The sequence below is a fragment of the Erythranthe guttata genome, chromosome 9 (assembly GCF_056151865.1).
Source record: "Erythranthe guttata isolate IM_541 chromosome 9, IM_541, whole genome shotgun sequence".
NCBI classification, from domain to species: Eukaryota; Viridiplantae; Streptophyta; class Magnoliopsida; order Lamiales; family Phrymaceae; genus Erythranthe; species Erythranthe guttata.
The window spans coordinates 16,598,744-16,622,867 of NC_142541.1; the positions used below are offsets into that span (position 1 = coordinate 16,598,744).

At 34.4% G+C, this 24,124-nt stretch overlaps 4 protein-coding genes across 4 annotated transcripts; 1 reads left to right on the top strand and 3 right to left on the bottom strand.

Moving 5' to 3' along the window:
* The first annotated feature begins 3,110 nt into the window (after positions 1 to 3,110).
* Positions 3,111 to 5,174, top strand: LOC105975720 (pentatricopeptide repeat-containing protein At4g32450, mitochondrial). Its single transcript, XM_013000935.2, has one exon. The coding sequence runs from the start codon at positions 3,231 to 3,233 to the stop codon at positions 5,070 to 5,072; it is 1,842 nt and encodes a 613-aa protein (XP_012856389.2). The 5' UTR covers positions 3,111 to 3,230; the 3' UTR covers positions 5,073 to 5,174.
* On the bottom strand, positions 5,145 to 8,833 carry GLIP5 (GDSL-motif lipase 5). Its single transcript, XM_013000936.2, has 5 exons — positions 8,487 to 8,833; positions 8,234 to 8,361; positions 5,836 to 6,042; positions 5,505 to 5,763; positions 5,145 to 5,434 (listed from the first exon to the last, which is right to left on the bottom strand). Exons 1-5 carry the CDS (start codon positions 8,740 to 8,742, stop codon positions 5,217 to 5,219), a joined length of 1,068 nt encoding a protein of 355 aa, XP_012856390.2. The 5' UTR covers positions 8,743 to 8,833; the 3' UTR covers positions 5,145 to 5,216.
* Positions 8,834 to 10,613: 1,780 nt separating this feature from the next.
* LOC105975865 (NDR1/HIN1-like protein 6) lies at positions 10,614 to 11,827 on the bottom strand. The gene is made up of 3 exons (XM_013001104.2): positions 11,177 to 11,827; positions 10,995 to 11,087; positions 10,614 to 10,898 (listed from the first exon to the last, which is right to left on the bottom strand). The coding sequence occupies exons 1-3, from the start codon at positions 11,723 to 11,725 to the stop codon at positions 10,836 to 10,838; spliced, it is 705 nt and encodes a 234-aa protein (XP_012856558.2). The 5' UTR covers positions 11,726 to 11,827; the 3' UTR covers positions 10,614 to 10,835.
* A 301-nt stretch (positions 11,828 to 12,128) lies between these two features.
* Positions 12,129 to 14,512, bottom strand: LOC105975864 (ethylene-responsive transcription factor RAP2-2). Its single transcript, XM_013001103.2, has 3 exons — positions 13,956 to 14,512; positions 12,491 to 13,363; positions 12,129 to 12,394 (listed from the first exon to the last, which is right to left on the bottom strand). The coding sequence occupies exons 1-2, from the start codon at positions 14,239 to 14,241 to the stop codon at positions 12,537 to 12,539; spliced, it is 1,113 nt and encodes a 370-aa protein (XP_012856557.2). The 5' UTR covers positions 14,242 to 14,512; the 3' UTR covers positions 12,129 to 12,394; positions 12,491 to 12,536.
* Between the last annotated feature and the right edge of the window lie 9,612 nt (positions 14,513 to 24,124).

A 24,124-nucleotide genomic window follows, 5' to 3' on the forward strand; every position in this document is an offset into this window, starting at 1 on the left:
TTTAGCCCAATAACAAAGTTCCTTATTTTATTGCTATTATTATTTTTTTTTTATTTTTTTTATGTATGTTTTAAAACTGATTTGTGAAAGTGGAACAGCATCAGGAATAAATTATAATATTAAGTTTAAGAATATTAATCATGATGAAATGACAACTTAAGGGTTAGGTTAACAATATACAAATGTATTATTCATTAAAAACAAATAAATAAATTCAAATGTGAACTTTGTTTATGGTCAAATTACCATGATTTTATGCCGTATTATCCGCACTTCAATACAAATAATTTTGAAAAGTTAGTAGTGCTTATGAATTTGTTACTATTATTGTTGTTAAGTGCTTGATTATGTTTCTGTTTCGGTTTCGATTTCGGTTTTCATCATCAGTAATTTTATTATCATGTAAAAGTAGAAAAATGTTGCAAAACCTAGTTTTTTCTGGTATTTTAAATTTGCACCCTACAAATCGCATTAATTCCACGCAAAAAAAAAAAACTTTCGAAGGAGGAAATGTATTTTGTTTTTTGTAAACGAGGAGGAAATATATTTAGGACCACGGAAAATGTGTCATATATGTTTCTACTTTACATTGACATTAATTATTATTTAATTGTAGTCAAAATTTTAAATTTCTACAAATTGTGGAAATTAAAAAGTCATCAAGCCAATTGGTACCAAATTAGGCCATCAACCATGCCAAATTTGTGTGTGGGAGAGGGACCATTTGATTAATTTGTGTTACCTCGATTATAATAAATAAATGTTCTATCTGCAAAAATTAAAAAAAATAATAATAATAAACAAATGTTAAAGTCTACACGCACAAGAGCGTGTGAATATGTAAGAAATCAAAATTATTGAGAGATGATAACGTGGAATAATTTTATTGGATTCCCATACACGTCACCTTCCATCACACAATTTTAATTATAATTATTTAATATATTTACTTGAAATAAAGTAAAATTTTTGCAATATTAGAAATAAACTTCACAATTAACGAATCAAAGATTACAATTTACATAAATGGAATTAAAAATAAAAACATCGACTAGACAGAGAAAACGAGATAAATAAAAATGTTTTGGAAGGAAGAAAATAACAAAAATAATCTTTATCACATCTTTAAAATATATTATTATAAATATTGTGTTAGTTGTCAAAGTCAAATATACTTTTCAAGTGTACATTTTTTTTTTTTTTTTTTTGATAATTAATTTTCAAGTGTACATAATTTTCACACTGAGCTGTGCACAATAAATGCACCTGATTGCGACTTAGATATTGATATATATTGTGAATGTGGCTGTGAATTATTGTTTATATTTTTTTAGTTTATAACTTGTGAAAACCGTGGGTGAAATCAAACAACTCATATTATATATATATATATATATATATATATATATATATATATATTAATTTATTTTATTTCATGTGTAATGTGTATATGAGATGCTATAAGTTATAACTAGATTTTTCTTTTGACAAAGTAACCCTAGTTATATATATGGAACGACTAAATTTAGCTCGTAAAACACTATCTGAATCGCATGAGAAGTGTAAATCACTATAAATGAATCATGTATAAATAGACTGGATTTAGAAATTGTTGGAAAAAGAGGATCAAACTTAAATCATTAGGCGTCACACTCTTCTTGTTTGATCAACTAGACCACTATTGCGGGAAAGATATGTAGCATTTGACTATGTACATCTGTATAAACTATTACGGACTTGAATAAATAAGTGTTTCGAAGTAATTATGAAAATGATAAGTGTTGGCACGAGATTTCTATTTGTGAAGATTGAAGAAATCCGCATACGTGGAAATTAAAGATTGGCAAAGATTTGTTTTCCATGTTTATTTTGGAATTAATTAGAGTCCTATTTTTGTAATATTGTTATTAGGACTTAGATTTATTTCCATGTATTATATTCTAGTTAGGTATCTTTTGTACTTATCTAGAATAGAAGTAGAATTCGACTAGGATTCTATTACCTAGTTAATCGATTTCTTAGGGCCCAAGTTAGGTTTAGGGTGGTGGATTTCGTGCCTATATAAGGCCCTCAACCTCATATGAGTCCGATGGAGCTTTAATAAGAAAAATCCCAGCATAAAGGCTTTGAAGGGTGCAGCCCGTGCTGCAGCCCTGTCTGCACGGCAGGTGTGGCAACATAACAGGTTTCTTCTACCAGGCCATAAAGAAGATCCGCCGTTTGAAGGAAGTTCAACATTGGAGGAAGTCCAAGAGTGCGGAGGAGGAATTGCTTTGATTATCAACAAGTTCGAGTCGTGTGCAAGAACGGCGTATCACAGAGGGAGTCTTTAGTGTTTTATTAAGTCCTATTAATGTACACTTAAATCTGAACTAGTTTTGCAAGTCCTCGTGGATGTAGGGTACATTTGTATCCGAACCACATTAAATTGTTGTGTTCTTTATTCTGCTTTTAGTAGATTTATTACTGTGACAACACACCAATTCTGTTACGTCACCTAATGTCGTAACATGTAGTCTGTCTCAACAGATGAGTGGACTTCCATAGGCATTCAAATTCAACAATAAGCAACGAGTAATTGTGTAGTGGAAATACGTGTCCAAACAAATTGAGTCAAGTCGAAAGCATACATTTTTCAAAATATTCTGAAATTCTAGTTATTTTTTTCAAAACTATGTTTGAGCTCGATTTAATAAGCAAACGTTTCGAGCTTGAGCACCTTAATTTTATTTTTTTTTGCATAATATTTTCTTTTCTCTCTAATCAAGCAAGCTTGAGCAAAAAAATGGATGTCAGACAAAATTATATGTTAAAGCTTGGTTCGTTATGTTAACAAATCGAGCTCGAACAATTTTTTAACAAACAAATTCAAATCGAATAACGAGTCGCTTGGTTGCCAAAATTGGGTATGTATTTATAATTAGTTGGAATAATCGATTTTGTATTTTCACTATTACTATTCGTTTAATAAAATCAATAGTGTCAAACCAACAAGGATGGGCTTCGAAAACGTTCTAATCCCACTACGAATTGTTTTTCAAACTTGTTGGGCCGGGCCTGAAAACAGCTCCATATTTAATCGGGTCGGGTCCCGCATCCGACCCGTTTAAAAATTACTACATCGTCTGATAGGGCACTTTTTTTCTGGTAGCTCGAAACTCCAGCTCTGTGTAAGCAGCCATTTTCCGATATTCGACTTGTCGAGTTACCTCGGCCGAGTCCACTCAGAAATGTACGCCAGAAGAGCACTCGTCACCTTCAAATCACTCAGACCGTTATGCAGAGCGAGACCTTCTGTGTTTCCGTATCCATTTCTCACTCCTGGTTCTGTTAGAAATCTCAGCACGGCTTCCGAAAGATTGGATCTTTACAACAATTTCGAGAGGAACACTGCTGAAAATCACGCGGATTATGGCAGCTATGATCAAAGTGGTCGGGTTTACGACAGGAATTTGGGTGGAGTCGAGCAGAACCAAAACCCTAGAGGGGTTTATGGGCAGAATTTAAATGGTGGATACGGTGGATTTGGGGGCGGAAGGTCGGATGTTTCCGACACGATTGGGGGTGGTGATGCTCAGAATCGTTCGGAGTACGATCCCGGTGATCGGGAAAGACGATTTTTCGGTGGAGGATTAGATGGTGGTGAGCAAATTCGAAACCCTAATCCGCTCTACGGTCAAAATTTTGATGCCCCTCGGCAGAACCCAGAGTTCATTGGTTATGGCAGTAGAGGAATTTTTTCTGGTCAGAGTAATAATGCTGGGATTAATTATTCAAATGCCGAAAATTACCAGCAAAATTGGAATGGAAATCGGGTTGGTGGAATTACTGGTTCTCAAATCGAGTCCGCTGAAGTTGCTGAAGGGACTCGATTCAGAAGCAAAATAGAGGATCTTGATGAGTTTATCAAGGAAGGAAAACTAAAGGAAGCGGTGGAACTTTTGGGAGTAATTGACAGCGAGGGTCTTTCACTTGATCTCCCTCGGTACGTGTCATTGATGCAATCTTGCGGCGAGAACGAAGCATTGGAGGAGGCTAAATCCGTCCACGAACACCTCCTAAAGTCGATGCCAAATCTTGAAGTCAAAACACACAATTTGATTCTTGAAATGTATTCTAAATGTGGCTCCATGAAAGACGCGTTCACAGTGTTCGATCAAATGCCCCAACGAAATCTCACGTCATGGGACATCATGATATCTTGGCTTGCAAAGAACGGTCTCTGGGAAGATTCTATTGACTTGTTTACAGAATTCAAAAATTCCGGACTGAAACCCGACGGGCAAATGTTCGTGGGAGTGTTTTCCGCGTGTGGTTTATTGTGCGATATTGTTGAAGGAATGCTCCACTTTGAGTCAATGACAAAAGATTATGGGATTGCTCCAACTATGGAACACTATGTCAGCATAGTGGAAATGCTCGGAAATGCAGGATTCTTGAATGAAGCTCTAGAATTCATCGAAAAAATGCCAATTAAACCGGATGTAAATATTTGGGAAACACTGATGAAATTCTCTAGATTACATGGAAATACAGAGCTTGGCGACCGTTGTGCTGAGCTCGTTGAGCTAATCGATCCCTCGCGTTTAAACGAGCAATCAAGGTCAGGCCTAATACCAATAAACGCATCCGATATTGCAAGAGAGAAAGAGAAGAAGAAATCGAGCGGCCAAAATCCATTAGATGTTAGGAGTAGGGTCCACGAATACAGAGCGGGAGATAGGTCCCACCCTGATAATGACAGGATATACACATTGCTTAGAGGGTTGAAGCAGCAAATGAAAGAAGTTGGTTATATACCCGAGACGAAATTTGTGCTACACGATGTTGACCAAGAAGTCAAAGAGGAGGCTCTTATGGCCCACAGCGAGAGGCTTGCTGCTGCACAAGGGTTCTTGACTAGTGCGGCCCGTTCGCCTCTTCGTATAATCAAGAATCTTCGTGTTTGTGGGGATTGTCATAACGCGTTTAAGATTATATCGAAGATTGTTGGGAGGGAAATTATCGCGAGGGATAGTAAGAGGTTTCATCATTTTAGAGATGGATCATGTAGCTGTAACGATTATTGGTGAAATGAATACGGCTTTTTTCGTATTGAGGTACATGCATTATTTTTTTGCCCCTGTATTAATTTGTGGACTCGATGATCAATATATGCTTCAATTAACGCAGAATTTATTTGAGCTTACATAAAAATGCACGAAAAAAGTGAGGTTTTAGTAGCATAAGAAGAGGTTCTTGAAAGCGGCTATGCTCCACATTTCATCCGCCATTTGTTTATAAGCGTTTTCGGTAAGATGATAAGAGTCCCAAAAGATGAATTCATTTGGATTTCGACACAGTTCAAAATCCTTCACCGGTCTTTTTCCTCCACAGCTAAATACACCATTGAACCGCCCGGTCCCACAGCATGCCCGTTTTCCCTCCTTGAAACCTGCAAGATTTAGTGTAAGAGCTTTTCTTTATTTATTAAAAAAAAAAAAAAAAAGAACTTTTCGAGTTACCATATTTGAAGGGTTGAGTTATCCTTTGTGCAAGATTGCTTTTGAAGTCGTAGAGAAAATACTTGAAACCATCCAAATTCTGCTCCATTTTCGACACCAACTTCTCGAGTTCTTTGTTATGCAATTCTGCAAAATGTGACGCTTCTTCCAAACATCCACCACCATCTCTTTCTGGTCGAAGAATTCTTAGCCCTGGCAAACAACCCAATTCTCCTAAATTTAGAAACACAAATTTTCTGCCCCCTTTTTTGTATATTTCCTGCACAAATTTTTAATTTTTTTTTTAAAATATATGATTATTGAAAAATAAGTGTAATTGTAGAAAACGTACCTTAACGACGATCGACAAGTTCCCGATCACCATGTCGACGTATTTTGAGTGAGGATAAGATGCAAATACAGTGGAGTTTAAGAGGAATTGGCTGATATAATCATTGGTGCCAATGCTGAAAAAATAAACTGCATTTCTTGCAGTTTTTGGGGTTACTTGAGCAACTTCCTTCTTGTAGTTTCTCAGCTGTGTTCTCAGATCAATTACCTGAAACAGTAGTCAATATTTTTAGAGATGACATTTTGGATGAAAATCATGAAATAAAAATAGAATTTTCGAATTTTGCGGATCCGAAATATTTCCGATTTTGAAACAACTTTTTTGGTTTTAATTTCCGAAATTCCAATTTCTTTTGAAACGGAATAATAATTAATTAGTATTTACAACATTTTGATAGTCCTAATTGCTATCAAATACTTGTCCTAAAAAAGTGACTATTCGGATCCCGATTACTTGAGTCAAGTTCAGCCGGGTATGGACCTAGACCTGACCACGGTCCAGTTCCGAATCGGAACCGGCCCGGAACCGGAACCGATTATTAAGGTTCGGTTCAGGTTCATAAAAATGTTGAACCAGAACCTAAACCACCGGTTCAACGAAAATTTAAAAAATAATCAAAAAATGTAAATTAGCCACCCACCGAGTCCGAGATGAATCTGAACCATTGGTTCCGAAGGCGAACCGGCCCAGAACCGGACTGTGGTCATGATTTTGACAAGTCAATGACAAAACCCTAAGCCTAGCTAATTACTGGGTTTGTGGGCCATGCCTCATGTGGGCTTCTGACTCTACACAGATATAGCTTGTCGTTTTTGGGCCTGGCCTTTTTTCTCATACAAGGCCAAGATGAAATTTCCCCCGGGCCCACTATCTACTTAACTGATTTTCATTTAAAAATAAAAAGAAAAAGAAAAAAAGGATATATGACATAAATTGGCACGGGAAGCCAGTAAATGTCGCACTATGAATAACATTTCAGATGTAACGAATGTGATACTAGCTTAATCTTGTTGTATTGTATTCTAACACGCACATGTATAACATCATACATATTTTATGACATCCACTTGTATTTATGTGCGATAATGTCAAAAATAGATAAATAGTTAACCAGCGAATTGCGACATAAAGATGTTATGGGTGTTTTACTAACCCTAATATTGTTGACACGTTACTTTTTTTTTTTTTTGATAATAAAAGAACTCGCAGCTAATTATACATGTGCATTGGATGAACCTACACTCTCGTATAATAACTTACAAATCATACGAGAGACGTAAACCACCTTAGATTTAGTAGTATAGGAAAATAGTTTGGCAATCTTACACTTAATTAGCTCCCATTAATAGTCATCTACTAAGCTCCACAAGAAATTAGGAAAATAACACACAAAGTAAATTTAAAAAAAAAAAAAAGTAAATTAATCAAAAATGAAAAATTAATTGCAGTGGTGGTGAACCTAACTTAAAAGTTAAAACAAACGAATATTAGGTTTTTCACTAATATAATGTTGGCTTCATTGACTTATAATAAAAATCTTGGACTATTAATAATCATTGTGTTCCCTTGTAAATAATTTAGCTAAGACATCACTTTCACTTGTCCAAAAAACATCTGCATTATTTTGATATTTGATGATTGAAAAAGACTTATGCGAAACTATATTTTAAAATTGTGTAATCTTCTAACCAAAATAAAATAAAATAAAGTAATATATTTAATAGAGAATCTTTCCCTGTCGACATGGGTTGGACCTTATGCAAGTACATGTTTTTAGATTGAGCAATTGATGGCAATAATTGTCCATCTCTCATTTTTTGGGACTTTGCCTGATTTTTTATAATATTTTATTTATTTTTAGGAAAAATAAAAAAAATTAATTGGGTCGAGAAAATCCGAAAATTTAGACCCAAAAGTTCGACTGCATTCTCTCACAAGTTCCAAATTAAAATGGGTTCCGATCCTCCACCTAAAAAGCACAAACTACAGTTAACATAGATTCTGTTTCTCAGGTATGGAAGGTATTCATAGCTAATCGAATGCGAACCTAAATTAACATAATTTCTCCGATATTGTGTTACACGTGATTTAGCGAAGTGACGAAAAGATATCAAATCAAGCCTAGCTACAAATTTTGCTCAAAAACAACTTTACTAGTGTGGGGATCCATTAGTAACTTTTATTCTTAGAGACGTTTATGTAAAGTCATGCCCAACGTGTCGATATTTTGGTGCTCTAATACATCTTTTCAAAGAATCGATTATTGTCGACATTTAATTTTTATTTATTTTAGAATTCCAATAAATGCATAAATTTGAATAAATTTATTTTTATTTTGCATGAGGGGTAAAAAAGGGAAAAAAAAAGAAAAAGGAAAAATATGGAAGAAAATGTGTACCATTCCTTGAAAAGTCTGAGATAAAACCCCAGCTCCAGCTGAAGCAAAATTTACCCCATGGTAATTAATCTGCTCGTTTCTGATTGGCTGTAAATATGGAGGAATCAATGCCACTTCTGCATGTTCAGCTATCACCTTGCACACACCACAAATTTAAAATCATCAAACAAATATACAAAAAGAGAATCAAGCATATTAATCGTAATTCCGATGCGTGTTTTTTCGTCTTCGTTGACGACGAATTAAAGCTCACCAATGAAATCAGATATCAAACGGCCGTCGGAGAATCTTCCGGTGGGGGAGTTGAAGTACGTTTCGCCGTAGGGCCAGAAATTGGCCTGGTCGAGAGTGGTGGTGCTTATGTAATTGTTGTTCCCCGGGTCGAAAAACGAGTCCCCGAAGAAGAAGAGGGCATTATGGTCTTTTCTCGTGCCGCCGCTGCTGATTACTACTGGGATTGAAACCATAATAATCAAGATGAAAAGCTTATATGGTAAATTATTTGACATTTTTGTTTTTTTTGGGTTTTTTGTTGCTAAGTAATTAGGTGTGAATTTGTAATATATGTTGAAAGAGAAGCAAGATATTGTGACACCAGCTAGTGTGTGTTTATGTGTGTGCAATTATATATATATAATTGTATGGGAGCAAATTTGTAACGGACTCCCCATTTATGCCCAAAAAACAGACACCAATTACAACTTGCCATGTGGAAAATATTAGTGAAATATTGGTTTATTATTCTTTCTTTTGTGGGACCACTTTTAAAAGCAAGGAAACTCCTAAATCATGGTTGAATTTGAATACGTGTGATGGATAAGATAAATCCAACTATTTTTTTTTCTTTTGCCACAAACATCCCATCTTCTCCTATGCTACTAAACCACCACTGTAATTTTTCTCCTTTAGTTTTACTGTATTTTTCATTTAACTTTTTTTTCTTCTTTACTATGAATTAAAATACTGAATGTATTTTGCTAAAAATCTAATAAAATAATTTTCTTTGAAACCCTCATTTACTGAAACAATCATTTGCGTTGTTAATAATATTTTGCTTTTTTGATCAATATATATTTATATTTGAGCAAAAAAAAAAATATTCGCACACAAATTTAAAGCATGTCAAAATAAAATAAAAAAATAAAACTTTTAAACTAATGTATAATGTATCTCTGTTCCGGATAGAGTATTGAACTCCAAATAGTTCAAAATTTCATTGAATATTTTAATCAAAGATTTAAACAAACACATATAATTCCCCAAAAAGATTATTATAGAACATACCTTAAAGAAAATTGAATATGATGTTTCTATGTGTTGATAAATATTTTGTCCGTCAATCCACGTCTTTTCTTCTGAAATCGATGAAGCAGCGTTCCTTCGTGATCGTTGTTCTCGTTTGCTTCTGTTCCTGGTCGTCTGATTTGTTCGACCCTACACCCGGTGATAAATACCGGGTGGGTCTTCTGCTGCCACATGTCTTTTTTTTGTATTTTATAATATATTCCCCGCTAGGGTTTACCTTTAGGGATTTTAGAAAAATAAAAAAGGGGACACATGGCAGCAGAAGACCCACCTGGTGTTTATCACCTGGTCGTCTTTGCTCCTCTTTTTTTATTTTGCTCTCTTATGCCGTTTAGTATTCAAAGGAGTCCTAACCTAGATTAGCCACGTAATTGATTAATTAGTTAATTTTTAAATAAGTTAATATTCCACGTGTCAAGCCCTGAATGGGGTCTGCTTTTCTCAAAATAATGGGGAGTCCGTTTAGAATTTAATTCCATAATTGTATATATAATCGTAGATTTTGGATCTGTCTTCACATGCAATTTGTTTTAACTTCTTTAATAAGAAGGATCGATGACTACGTAATTATGGCATTGACTTTTTTGTTCATAGTTCATAAAGCTTAAAGATATAATAACATGTTTAATTCATATTTCCATTCAATTGTTTTAGTTTGGTGATTTCTATGCTAAAATCGCTGATCTACACACAATAATATGAATGTGTGTGTGTTTGTGTGTTATAAATGGTAAAGATCTACTCGTTGTATTTCATTCGATGTAGCATAGTATTTCCCTTAATTTGAATGTACACATTATTTTTTAGCAAATTACGGGCATCCCTGAAGTAAAATCAAATTACGAAAAAATCATTATATTTTGATAACTACAACTATACCATCAACTATGTATTTTCTTAGAAGAAAACCCTCATTCATTAGGTAAATTTGACACCGTAAGTCTGAATGTGTAACACAATACATAGTTGAACGGGTGGTTGTAATTACCCAAACATGAGAGATTTTTTCGTCATTTGACTTTAGATCTGAACGTGTAAGACATTACATAGTTGAACGAGTGGGATTTTTTCGTAATTTGACCTTACTTTGGGGGTTGGCCATAATTTGCCTTTCTTTATTTATATGTGATTTAAAAAAACAAATAGTTACATGGGCTATTTTCCACGAGCAATGTTATGGGCTTAGGAAATAGACTGCTGAAGAAAGCCCATAATAGATTTGCAGCCCATTTAATGATGTTGGAATATTCAATTATATTTACAAAAAAAAAAAAGAATTTCCATGGGATTGATTATGCTAAACCAGAATAGCTATAGAGCATTTCTTCGAGACTGTTTGTGAATTGAGGGGAAGTGATATCTGCAAATTATAATTAATTAGTTAATAATTGCAGGTTAAAATCAAAGAAATATTAAAATAACTTAATTTATTAAGCGTAAGCGTTCATATATATACCAAGTGATTATGATCCCATCTGATCATGCTGTAAACTTCATTACTAACCGAAAATTTCGATCGGTCGACATTTATATCGCAATCCAAAGCAACCTAAAAGCACGTAAAACAAACGGTGAGTGTGGATATTCTTAAGTAAATACATAAGAACGTATTTCGTAAATTTTTCATTAAGTTACTACCTTGATTTTCGGCAAGGTGATGTTGAAAATCCGAATCTTTGCTCCAACGTCACCTAATATTCGGATATCAGAATCCCCATTTGACGAACCGTCTTTCCTCAAATTTGTGTACATTATTTCACTAATGTTTACACAATCGAACAATACTCGTGTTTCGATGCTAACGTTTTTGCTCAATGGAGGTTGATGGAATTGAGGAATTCTAATCAATCCCACAACTAACCCTTGGCTAAGGACATGAAACTTGGAGGTATCAAAGCTTAGTCCAATCTTATTTGGATTTTCGGCTCTCAAGTTGAGAGAAAAAACCGATGAAACGACAAGGTCTTGGGAGCTCAAATCGAGCTTATACGATTCCACGTTAACCGTTTGGAGAGAAAAATCGGGCATTTGTGGCTTTAAAATCAAGATAATGCATAAAAGAGGGAGCCCTAGAAAGAAAATAATCAAGAAAATGAAAAGGAGAAGAAATAAGCAAGTGTTCTTGATGGAGAATGGGATTCTTGAATTCTTACAAGATGATTGATTTGATGAAGTTTCTTTAATCATTTTTGGATTAAGCACTTCATTTTTTTTTCTTTTTGGAGAATTATATGATGTCTTAACCTTTGATCTTTGAGGTTTTTGTTGAATCAGAAGAGGAATATTCCTTTCTTGTTGCTGCCACTGCACTTAACTAGGTTTCTCAAGAAATGATTTTGGGATCTTTTCTCATTAAAGATTATTTAATTAGTCACCAATAAAACCAAGGGATATTTTAGTCAATTCACAACTATGAAACTCCTGACCTACAACTTCCCAATTCTCACCTACCATTCTGTATGATGGTGGGCAACTAGCTATTTTGATATTGAATCCACTAGTTCCACTCCCATTATTCTAATCAATTTTAATTATAAAAAAAAGATAACAAAACAAAAACCCATAATTCAAGAAAAGGTGGAGGGCACAATTATTTGTAACACATAATAAAGAAATCTCAACATACAACATATAGTTATAACATTAGAGTTTTAAGTTTGCAGCAATAGTTAATCATACATAAGAGACAGTTCTCAAAATCAAACCTCAAAATAGTCTGAATAAAACACACAAATTCAACCTAGTAGTAGTTTGCCTATGTACCACAACAAAGAAGCAGAACCTAATACAACAACATCCATGGCATAAGCATGCTTAACCGTTTGCCCTCCTTCGATCACCAGCAACAAAAGCAACCTATAAAACCGAATAAGAAGACGAAGAAGAATACATCAAATCGATAAACCATAAACAAACACAACAAGAACATCAAAATGGAGGAAAAGCACCGACATGTAGCCTTATTTACAGAAAAACCAGCAAGAGGAACGAGCATTGCTCAGTAGACTCCGTCAAGCATAGACGTAACATCATCAAAAGACCAAAGATCCATTGCATTCCCACCATCTTGAGTTGCATCTCCGTTAAGGAAAGCATCGATGGAAGTATCCCAATTGCCCTCAAGATACGGCATCTGAAAGAGCTTCATCTCAGAGTCGAAAGCTGACAGGTCCTCACTAGGTACAAGTTCCTCCGGATTTGCCTTCGCTTTCTTTGTGGGGCCCGCAAAATCCTCCTCCAAGAACTGAGCTGGCTCATCCTCGATTACAGCTGATAGCACAGACGATATTTCTGGTGTCTTTGCTGCACAGTTTTCACCCCAACCAAAGTCCGAGCAGTCAAAAGAATTGCTACCCTGATCAGAGTTAAAGTAAACGTTTGTCCCATCAACTGGGGTTAGTGGGTTTAGCTTCATTTGCGGTTTCTCTTCAAGAAAACCCATTGAGTCATAGCAGTCGTCGTTTAGCATGTTCATGAAGTTCAAATTTGCGTTCACATTGGGCTCCGAGATTTCCTTAGGAAGAACTTGACGAGAATTCGCCTTAACTGCGCGCCTTGAGGCAGCAGCTGGAGCTTCTTCGGGGAAATTCACCTTTGCTTTGCTGCCCCTGATTCTTCGAGCCTCGGTATCATAAGCTCTTGCAGCCTCCTCAGCAGTGTTAAAAGTACCGAGCCAAACTCGAACCCCTTTACTTGGATCACGAATCTCAGCTGCCCATTTACCCCATGGACGCTGTCGGATCCCTCTATACTGATTCTTCCTCTTTCTCTTCGAGGACTTATCAGCTTCGTCATCCGAATCGGCAGACTCTGTAGCTTTCATACCTTCAGAAAGAGACCAAAAGAGACCAGAAAGAGATCAAAATATAACATAAATACCAAAGCTAAAGAAATTTAGTCCGGCTTTGGACCGCTAATAAAACGGGCTCAAGGACTAGATCGACTAGAAGACATGACGACCTACAACTCAATCTCGAGCACCGTATGAATAAAGATTGTTATAATTACCCTCAATGGGAAAAGAATATAACCTTGCATCCTTCTTTTGTGGTGAAAAAGAAAAAAGATGATTGAAGACTTTTTGAAGCCATTATTTACAAACAGTAATTTTAATAGGAATTAATCCACCAAACCAAATGAACTGCAAAGTTTCTTAGATTAACGTAAATCCGATACAACAAATAAATTGAATATCCTTTTTCATCAACAGAAATAAACACAGAATAAATAAATAAATAATACAAATTAATCATTTTATTTCATACAAGCAAGGAAACTTCTAGAATATGTTCATAGTTCATAAACATCATTTATTCTTAAATTAATCCATAGATCTTTCAGTTCAACAAGCGAGTTAAACACACATACCAATCTATTAACAAAATTTATGTATATAAAATAAAGTCAACGGCGTTACCCTTAAAATCAGAGTTCTCTGAAGCAGATAAAGCAAACGGAGTTTTGACATTAACCTCGCCTTCATCGTCGGAATAATCCTTGAAATGCTGAAAATCAGCTTCGAAATCATCGTCCAAGTCAACGATCGGCTTAGATCTCAGCGGCTTGGAGTGGTAGCTAACCGGATTCTTCTTCCTCTTGTTCAGATCGGCGCTTCCGCTGCCCCATAGCAAATCCGCCGTCAGCCGGCGCGACGTTCGGCTCGCCGGCGCTACGAAATCGGATATAATAGCTCCGCCACACATATCAACCTAGGTTTTCTTCTAGAATTTATTACAATAATTAGGTTTCCGAATTGAGTAATTATGGAAATAGAGAGAAAATTTAAAGTATTTCTGGACTGTGGGTTTAATAAAAAAAACGCAGCTTTTCTTTATATGCAGGTGAGCAAAAAGACGAAGGTGAGAAATCGGCAGGAACGAGGTGGTTTTACCTTTCTACCCCTGCACGACGAGTATAATTACGGATTCATGTTAGAAGACTAGAATGCCCTTGATTTTAGGTTGAAATCGTGTTAGTTGTTGATAATAATAATACAATAGATAATGATCAAGTTGATGATAAGTCGTCAAAGATGACAGCCCGACTTTATATTTTGATTTTCAATCCTTTTGATACAATGAATGAATCCAATGATGAAAAAACAAACAAATAAATAAAAATACTAATTTTCGAGTTGTCAATTATAAATATAAATAATAGAAAAAAAAAAATTATAGTATAATAAATACATATAAAATATAAAAAAAAAAAAAAATAGTTCGTCTTTTATTTTGTAATTTTTTTTAGTTCTATTTGTAATTCTTTAATAATATAAATAATTTGTTATTGAAATTTTTCATGCAGACCAAATCCAACTCCGTAAACTACAGATCATCTACAAGTACTCCGATATATCTTCGTCAATTTCTAGATGAGACACGTAAAGATCCCGATTACGAGCGAGCAACGCTACCTTGTCCACCGCAGGGTATCCCAATATCTTTGGCCAGATTAACCATAGACTCTATTTCGTTCTGGCTAACGGATTTACCCACGGCAAACCTTAACTCTTTGTCGTTGTCATCAAGTTCTTTCATAAATTGTATAGCTTTGAGGTCGGCAGTGACCATTATACGAATATGCCCCTTTCCTTGACGATAGGACTTCAAGAACTATACAATTGGTTATTCGAATTTACGACCATACTGAATTTGGTTTAGCTTCGTTTTCGGGATGAACCTAACGTCCTCCCAGTGATTTCATATAGCCAGTCATACTCAAGAGCCGCGGTATCGCTTTGAGATCAACATCAACTATGATACGGACAAGAGGACTCTCAAACTAGATAGATAGTGCATATGATAAAGTTCTTTATTTGTACCCAAGACAAATTCTGATGACCATCATGATCAATTTGATCATACGATATAAAACTAATATCTAAAGAATTCATATTCTAGAAAAACAAATATATATTAGCTTTCTAAGAATGTTCTAAAAATACTAAGACGGTGTTTCCAACAGTTTATTCAAAAGTAGAAGTTAGTTAATGAGATAAATAGTTAAGTAAGTGTTTATTTTTAAAAGTTACGAGTATTTGCATATATTCTGCAAAATGAAAATAGAATAAGCAGGTCTAGGGGGTGCTTTTAAAAAAATAGCTTAAAACAACTTATTTTAAAAGAAGTAGAAGCAAAAGAAGAAGTTAATTTTTAAAAAAACCAAAAAACAAATAATAGAAAAAAAAATGTTGGTTCTAACGTTTTTTTATTTGCGATTAATCTATGTTAAACTATGAATACCTCAAATTTAAAATTCCACAAGCGTAGATGAAAAGGCATCGCTATTCAACCTCAAATCTCATGATGAATTAGAAAACAAAATTCGAACTTACATGAAATAAGAAACATTCATATAATTCTATTTAATAACTTATTTATTCAGAAAAAAATTACTCACCATAAACCAATTTGTTTGCAGTTGAATTGAATGGTGCTGGAAGGGACAAAGACTCAAACTTTGCAATAGTATACCTTTTTAAACTTATAAATTAATTATAACTTATAAAATAATAAATATTGTGCTTTTAAACTGGGCTTTGATGGGCTTTGTATTTCAAATACTTGTCAACATATACTTATGGTGAAAGCCCAATACAAAAAGGATGGGTAAATTACAACTACCTCCCTTAGGTAAAGTTTATTTACTAACAAACCCTTCATGTTTTAGACATTACATCCAACCCCTGTAGTTTGTAAATTTCTTACATCCATTTCCCTTCCAAAGGATGTTAATGTAAGAAATCCGTAAATTGCAGGGGTATGGATGTGATTATGGAAATACTAGGGGTTTCGTAAATAGCCTTTACTTCTTCAGGGGGACTTTAATAATTTACCCTTAAAAGATACCCTCACCACAAAATTCGACTTCCGCCCTTAACCGCCGGAAAAAGTTTGCTCCTCCCATACTGTCGGAACACCGCCGTCATCGACGATTAGTTCGAATACCATAATTTTTTAGTTGTTTACCATAATTTTTTAGTTGATTGTGAAATAAACTAAAAAAATGAAAATTGTAGTTGATTAAGAAATTTTTGTAGTTGATTATGGAAAGAAAACACAAATAAATTATAAATAAAAAAATATTCAAAATTAATTAAAATGTTTAAAAAAAAAATTAGTTGATTTCAGAATTTTTTTAGTTAATTTATGAAAAAAAAATGGAGAAAAAGCTGGAACAAAAAAGATTAAAAAAATAATTTTTATTAGATTTAAAAAAAAAAATTATTTTCTTATAATTTAATAAATAAAAACCAAAATAAAAAAATATCTTATATATAAAACGAAGATATTTTGAACTAAAGCCTAAACCTAAACCTAGGGGTATTTTAGTAAATGCAATATTATGGTATTTTTTTTATTATTTTATTTACTCTCCATTTGTTGGCAGTCTTTTTTTTCTGTATTTTATTTTTTCTGCAGTTTTTTAGTTCACACCATAACACCCACACACAAAAGAGTAACTTCCCACTACCTGTCAACAATTCACAAACAAAAGAAAAACCTCCCACTATCTCTAAACTTTCTATCCTTGCTCCAACACACGATGAATGGAACTTCTACTATATCATCACAAAAATTAGTTTGTGTAAGTTTTACCATTTCAATGTTGTCGAATTTCAAATGTCGATTGAAAAAACCTTTTAGGCAATTTACCTTGGATGGAATTTGCTTTTTAGATTTTAACGGCGACGGAATTGGTATGCATTTTTATTTTCCATTTTTCATTTTTTTTCATTGGTTTTAGTATTCAATTACGGTTAGGTTTTGCAAAAAAAATTATTCTGTAGGATTGATCTCATATTACATAGTTGTATGTGAATATATGTTTTTCTCTTTGGCAAATTATTGTTTGTTTTCAATGGATCAGTTGTAATTTGAGACGGGTTCGACACTTTAGATTGGAAGTTATTGACTGATGACTGTCTAAGTATGCATAGCTCTGCCATGGCTGAGTGAATGCCGAGGTTTTCCACCTTTTTCTTCTTCGTCTTCTTCTTTCTCACCAACATTTTTCAACGTAAGAAATTGCTTTATAAGAATAGGAAGGAGGAGAAGCAGAAGAACGAGGAGGAGTAGAAGAAGAAGGAGAAGAAGAAGGAGAGGAGGAAGAAGAGGACGATGAGGAGGAGAAGAAGAAGAAGAAGAAGAAGAAGAAGAAGAAGAGGAAGAAGAAGAAGAAGAAGAAGAAGAAAAGAATAAGAAGAGGAAGAAGAGGAAGAGGAAAATGAAGAAGAGGAAGAGGAAGAGGAAGATGAAGAGGAAGAGGAAGAAGAGCAAGAAGAGGAAGATGAAGAGGTAGAAGAAGAAAAAGAGGAAGATGAAGAGGTAGAAGAAGAAGAAGAGGAAGAAGAGGAAGAATAATAAGAAGATGAAGATGAAGAAAAAGAAGAAGAAGAAGAATAATAAGAATAAGAAGAAGAAGAAGAAGAAGAAGAAGAAGAAGAAGAAGAAGAAGAAGACGAAGAGGAAAATATGATGAAGAGGAATACGAAGAGGAAGAGAAGAGTAAGATGAGGAAGAGGAAGACGAAGAGGAAGAGAAGATTAAGATGAGGAAGATGAAGACGAAGAGGAAGAAGAGGAGGAGGAGGAAGAGGAAGATGAATAGAAGGAGGAGGAGGATGAGGAAAAAGAGGAGTAGGAAGACGAAGAAGCTAAGAGGAAGAGGAAGAGGGAGAGGAAGAGGGAGAGGAAGAGGAGGACGATGACGAGGAAGAGGAAGAGGCCAGAGAAGAGGAAGAGGAAGAAGAGGAAGAAGAAGAAGTGAAAGAAGGAGAATATCAAGAAGAAGAAGAAGAAGAATAATAATAATAATAATAATAAGAAGAAGAAGAAGAAGAAGAAGAAGAAGAAGAAGAAGAAGAAGAAGAAGAAGAAGAAGAAGAAGAAGAAGAAGAGAAAAGAAGACAAAGAAGAAAATGAAGAAGAAGAAGAGGAATAAGAGGAAAAAGAGGAAGAAGAGGAGGAGGAAGAGAAAGAGGAAGAAGAAGAAGAAGAAGAAGAAGAAGAAGAAGAAGAAGAAGAAGAAGAAGAAGAGGAGGAGGATGATGAGGAGGAGAAGAATGAGAAGAAGGAGAATAAGGAGAATAAAGAGAATAAGGAGGAGAAGGAGGAGAAGGAGAATAAGGAGGAGAAGGAGAAGGAGAATGAAAAGGAGAAGGAGAAGAAGAAGGAGAAGGAGAAGGAGAAGAAGAAGAAGAAGAAGAAGAAGAAGAAGAAGAAGAAGAAGAAGAAGAAGAAGAAGAAGAAGAAGAAGAAAGAAGACGAAGAAGAAGAAGAGGAATAAGAGGAAGAAGAAGAAGAAGAAGAAGAAGAAGAAGAAGAAGAAGAAGAAGAAGAAGATGAAGAAGAAGAAGAAGAGGAAGAAGAAGAAGAGAAAGAAGACGAAGAAGAAAAAGAGGAATAAGAGGAAGAAGAAGAAGGAGAAGGAGAAGGAGAAGAAGAAGAAGAAGAAGAAGAAGAAGAAGAAGAAGAAGAAGAAGAAGAAGAAGAAGAAGAAGAAGAAGAAGAAGAAGAGAAGAAGACGAAGAAGAAGAAGAGGAATAAGAGGAAGAAGAAGAAGAAGAAGAAGAAGAAGAAGAAGAAGAAGAAGAAGAAGAAGAAAGAAGAAGAAGAAGAGGAAGAAGAAGAAGAGAAAGAAGACGAAGAAGAAAAAGAGGAATAAGAGGAAGAACAAGAGGAAAAAGAGAAAGAAGAAGAAGGAGGAGAAGAAGAAGAAGAAGAAGAAGAAGAAGAAGGAGACGAGGAGGAAGAAGAGGAGGAGGAAGAAGAAGAGGACGAAGAAGAAGAGGAAGAAGAAGACGAAGACGAAGACGAGAAAGAGAAGACGAGGAAGAGAAGACGAGGAAGATGAAGAAGAGGAAAAGAAGAGGAGGAAGAAGAAGATGATGAAGAAGATGAGGAAGATGAGGAAGAAGATGACGAAGAAGAGGAAGAAGAAAAGAACGAAGAAGACGACGAAGACGACGAAGAAGAGCAGGAAGAGAAGGAGGAGGAGGAAGACGAAGAATGCAATTTGAATTTCACATATATATTTAAATATGATTTGATAGATTTTTTATTACAATCTGTACTATCATTTATTTAAATAATTATTTTCTTCTTCTTTTGTTTAACGCGTCCCGTGCAACGCACGGGCATGATTACTAGTATTTATATAAATATAAAAATGAATCAAGTAATGAGTAGTGGATAGTGGTAACTGACTAGTGGAGATGTGAGTGTTAGGTTGCGGCAGAGTGTATGGTTGGTGGTTTATGAAGGTGGGTATGTTAGCAACTGCAGTTATAGTGGCTACGGCGGGTTTGGTTGGACTGGTTGTGGGGCTTGATTATGTATACGGGCACGGCTATGATGGGTGGTGGACCTAGCAGCAGCTATCGTGGTTGTCAATCTGGTGACGGCTATGGAGTCGATCGGTATGAAAGCGGTTAGGGTGGTGGTGGTTGCGATTACGGAAGGGAGTGGTTATGGGAAAAACGTAAAGCGATGGCTATGGCTATGGCGATTGCGACTGTAGATCTAGGGCTTCATTTTTTCTACGAGCATGATTATGAGTGACTATTATGGTTTACTGGGAATCTCAACGGATGAATGGCGGCTATAGTTCAAAGGCAAAGTTAGGATTTTTAAATTGTGAGTACGAATGACTATGGATGTCTACGATTACTACGAGTTCCTATGCATGTCTGTAGGTGACTATATATTGGAGAAAAAAATTAAAAAAACAAAATCATAATTTTCAATATTATGTAGAGAAAAAGGAAAAAAAGATTTTTATAATACTGAAAAAATAAAAATAACCGTGATCTACGTAAAAAAAAAAAGAAATGTATAATGCATATTTGTTTTTGATAAATGCAGTTTAAATATTACTTAGTGCATATTTTATTTTTTGTGTGTAAATGTCATTTTTAGAATGAATTTTATAAAGAATGTGAAACAAAAGTTTAATTAGACTTGTGATTTAGTTCTAATAAGTTTTGTCACACGTTACATATATCTTAAGACCCCTTTATTTAAATTTCAAATTTACAGTTGCAAAAGATGGTGTTTGCTAATGTTTTTCCAAAGTGATAACGAACTTTTTAATGTTTAAAAAAAACTGATTTTGAATAGAAAAAAACTTATAATCACTTTGGAAAAAACGTTTGCAAACACCACCTTATAAACATTGTTCGAATGAACTTGTGGTGCATTATAATAATGGGGATATATGACAAACACCCCTCATTGGTTTTTTTACTTCTTGATAAATCCAAATTTTAATTCAATTTTTTACATAAACCCAAATGACACAAGTTATCCAAAATGCCCTAACTAATCCCATTAAATGCAGATTACCTCTATTCAGGGTCTTTTTGGATTTCTTTATTTTTTTATATTTATTTTAATTTTGATTGAGTTTTATTTTCTATTTTTATTTTAAATTAGTTTGTTCTTATTTATAATTTTCATTTTTTTCATTTTAATTATTTTTAAATGGTTTTATTTCATTTTCAGTTTTTAATTTCATTTTTTTCAAATCGTCTTTTCGATTTTTTTCGAATTCTTTCGAAAAAAAATGTTTTTTTTTTTTTGTTTTTTATTTTGATTCAAATAAATTTTATCGAAATCCACAATAAATTTATCAATCAACTATGAAATTAACATAATTCAAATAAAATTAATGCAATCCTACTATGAAATTAAATATAATTAACTACAAAACTTCCGCAATCAACATCATCGGTACCAAAAGAAAAACAGTGTGTTTTGCGTGAAGAAAAAACAAATAGTTTTAACAATTCTAACAAAACTACTACTATTACTCTGGTTTTTTTTCTTTTTTAAAGACACCAACAAACGTCATCACCACTAACAAATACTAGAGTTACCCGAGCATCACCCAACCTAATCACCCTTCTGCCATCGCCGTCTGTTCAAAAATCTAACAAAAAGAAAAATGAGACAACAACGTGTCAATTTAATTCATACGAAAAAAAATCCGTTCTGAAAGCAAAACGCACTACAAAGTTAACCTAATCCACTACAAAAGAAATCATCTTTTCGAAGACAAAATCCACTAAAATTATATCGAAATCCAATAATAACTGACCGTGATCAATTAGAAATTAACGAAATCCACTAATATTAACAAAATCCACTACAATTAAGCTCATCAAAAACCACTATTAAATATAGAAAACCACAAAAATATTAACGTAATTCACTACGAAATTAACATGATCCAGTACAAAAAAAAAAATCCTCTTTTCAAAGACAAAATCCACTCAAATTACATCGAAATCAACTAAAAACGTACCGAAAAATCAACTGGAAAGTAACGAAATCCACTATTATTAAGCTCGTCAAAAACCACTATAAAATACAGAGAACCACTAAAATATTAACGTAATTCACTACGAAATTAACCTAATCCAGTACAAAAAACTTCCTCTTTTCAAAGACAAAATCCACTCAAATTACATCGAAATCAACTAAAAACTTACTGAAAATCAACTAGAAAGTAACGAAATCCATTAATATTAACGAAATCAACTACTATTAAGCTCATCAAAAACCACTATAAAATATAGAAAATCACTAATATATTAACGTAATCTACTACGAAATTAACCTAATCCACTAAAAAAAAATCCCCTTTTTAAAGACAATCCACTCTAATTATAACGAAAACCACTAAAAACTTACCGAAATCAACTAGAAATTAACGAAATCTACTAATATTAAGAAAATCATTCAATTGTTTTATGTTGCTGTCCTAAAATTCTAATAGAATGCCTAGTCGGTAACTAATATAAAAATAAATTAACGTTTTTTATTTATTTATCCAAAATTGAAAATTACTCACAGTGAGATGATGCATACACACAATGACACCCATACAAAGTGAATATTGTGCAATATATTCTTGAATAAATTTCATATATATCCTAGGAAATTCACATCTTATGACCCAATCATCACATACAAGAAACGATTTGCCAATTCAAACAGAATTCATAAACACGAATCGACCATTCAAGCACAAGTTAACAAAGAGTAAAATTATGATGATGGCCGCCGATCCAGCCTCCAATTCTATCGCAGACGACTTTCTCTGAAGATGGCGAATCTTTTGTCGAAGAAGACGTCACCTGTATGCACGGAAAAAAAAATTTTATCGGCAACGACGATGACCTCAAGTTTGATTTGGAAGTTCGTCCTTGAGTTGGATTTAGATCCGAGAATAATTCCTAATCGGCTTGATGGGCGGGGCAACGACACGGTGATGAGAGAAAAAGACATGGAGGTGTTGGTTGTGCAGAGAAGGGAGATAGAAAAGAAAGAGGACAGGGTAGGGGCGGCGGTGATGAGAAAAAGGGGCGGCGGTGATGAGAGAAAGAGACATAGGAGCGTGGGATTGGAGAGAAGGAAGAGAAGAGATAAATTAGAGGGGAAAAAAAGACAGGACGGCCAGTGGTTATTAATTAGGGTAAAAAAAAATGAGAAAGAATATTATATGAAATTTGTATTATTTATGAATAATAATATTTTGGATTTATCTCAATAAAATGAATTTTTTTTGGATCCATCTTATTGCACATGTCTAATGAGGGGATTTTGTCTAATAATCCCTATAATAATTGTATACCAAGAAATGCAACCGTACAAAGAACTGAAATCCGATCCACATAAATCAGCAAGTTCAAGAAAATTCTAAATTAAAATGAAAAAACTTTTTTTTCAAAATTGAAAAATTATTGGATCAGTATCGACAAAATTAAACACTCTGATAATTTGGTATTACGTAATGAAAATAATTCTAAAATATGCTTCATCTCTGGAATATGTTTACAAATATATAATATTATGTATCCAAAACAATTGAGAAACATGCCCGAATATGAACAAGTGAGGTGAACAAAATTAGAACATAAAATTGGAATATTCGGACATGAAATTGGATAAAACAATGGGATAATTAGCAATACCCCTCATCTAGGTAAATGAGTTAAGAAAACCCCCCCTCTTAAAAATAATTAGAGAAAACCCCCTTACCTAATATTCTACCCAAATATTATTTAATAATTCCCAAACCACCCTTATTACCCCTAACCGATTTGTTCGACCCTACACCCGGTGAAAAACACCGGGTGGGTCTTCTGCTGCCACGTGTCTCTTTTTTGTATTTTATAATAGATTCCCCGCTAGGGTTTACCTTTAGGGGTTTTAGAAAAATAAAAAAAAAGAACACGTGGCAGCAGAAGACCACCTGGTGTTTTTCACCGGGTGTAGGGTCGAAGAAACCCCCCTAACCCATGCCATTCTCTCTTTTTTTCTTTACATTAGAAAATCCAATCGTTACAGACCCAGCCCCGACCTCCAGCCCCTGACGCCGCTGACGAAGCAGCTTCCCCCACCACCGCCGATCATAAACTCGCCGCCGCCGATGTCGTCCTCCGACAACGAGAGCCACGATACAAATTTCTACACTCCACAAGGCCCGTCTCTGAGTAACAGGTCTGCTACCGGCGGCGATTTTGGGTGGAGGATTGCAATTTCTCCACAAAATCGGCACAGAGTTTCTTCGCTTTCAGCCA

What these genes read in the sequence shown, in the direction of transcription:
- LOC105975720 (XM_013000935.2), top strand. Translation starts at nt 3,231, where the DNA reads ATGTACGCCAGAAGAGCACTCGTCACCTTCAAATCACTCAGACCGTTA.
- GLIP5 (XM_013000936.2), bottom strand. Translation starts at nt 8,742, where the DNA reads ATGTCAAATAATTTACCATATAAGCTTTTCATCTTGATTATTATGGTT. An exon ending in CTCAGACTTTTCAAGGAATG is followed by an intron (nt 6,043 to 8,233) that starts GTACACATTTTC and finishes CTACTGTTTCAG; the next exon opens with GTAATTGATCTGAGAACACA. An exon ending in ACTTGTCGATCGTCGTTAAG is followed by an intron (nt 5,764 to 5,835) that starts GTACGTTTTCTA and finishes AAATTTGTGCAG; the next exon opens with GAAATATACAAAAAAGGGGG.
- LOC105975865 (XM_013001104.2), bottom strand. Translation starts at nt 11,725, where the DNA reads ATGATTAAAGAAACTTCATCAAATCAATCATCTTGTAAGAATTCAAGA. An exon ending in TCACCTTGCCGAAAATCAAG is followed by an intron (nt 11,088 to 11,176) that starts GTAGTAACTTAA and finishes ACGTGCTTTTAG; the next exon opens with GTTGCTTTGGATTGCGATAT. An exon ending in GATGGGATCATAATCACTTG is followed by an intron (nt 10,899 to 10,994) that starts GTATATATATGA and finishes TATAATTTGCAG; the next exon opens with ATATCACTTCCCCTCAATTC.
- LOC105975864 (XM_013001103.2), bottom strand. Translation starts at nt 14,241, where the DNA reads ATGTGTGGCGGAGCTATTATATCCGATTTCGTAGCGCCGGCGAGCCGA. An exon ending in AGAGAACTCTGATTTTAAGG is followed by an intron (nt 13,364 to 13,955) that starts GTAACGCCGTTG and finishes CTCTTTCTGAAG; the next exon opens with GTATGAAAGCTACAGAGTCT.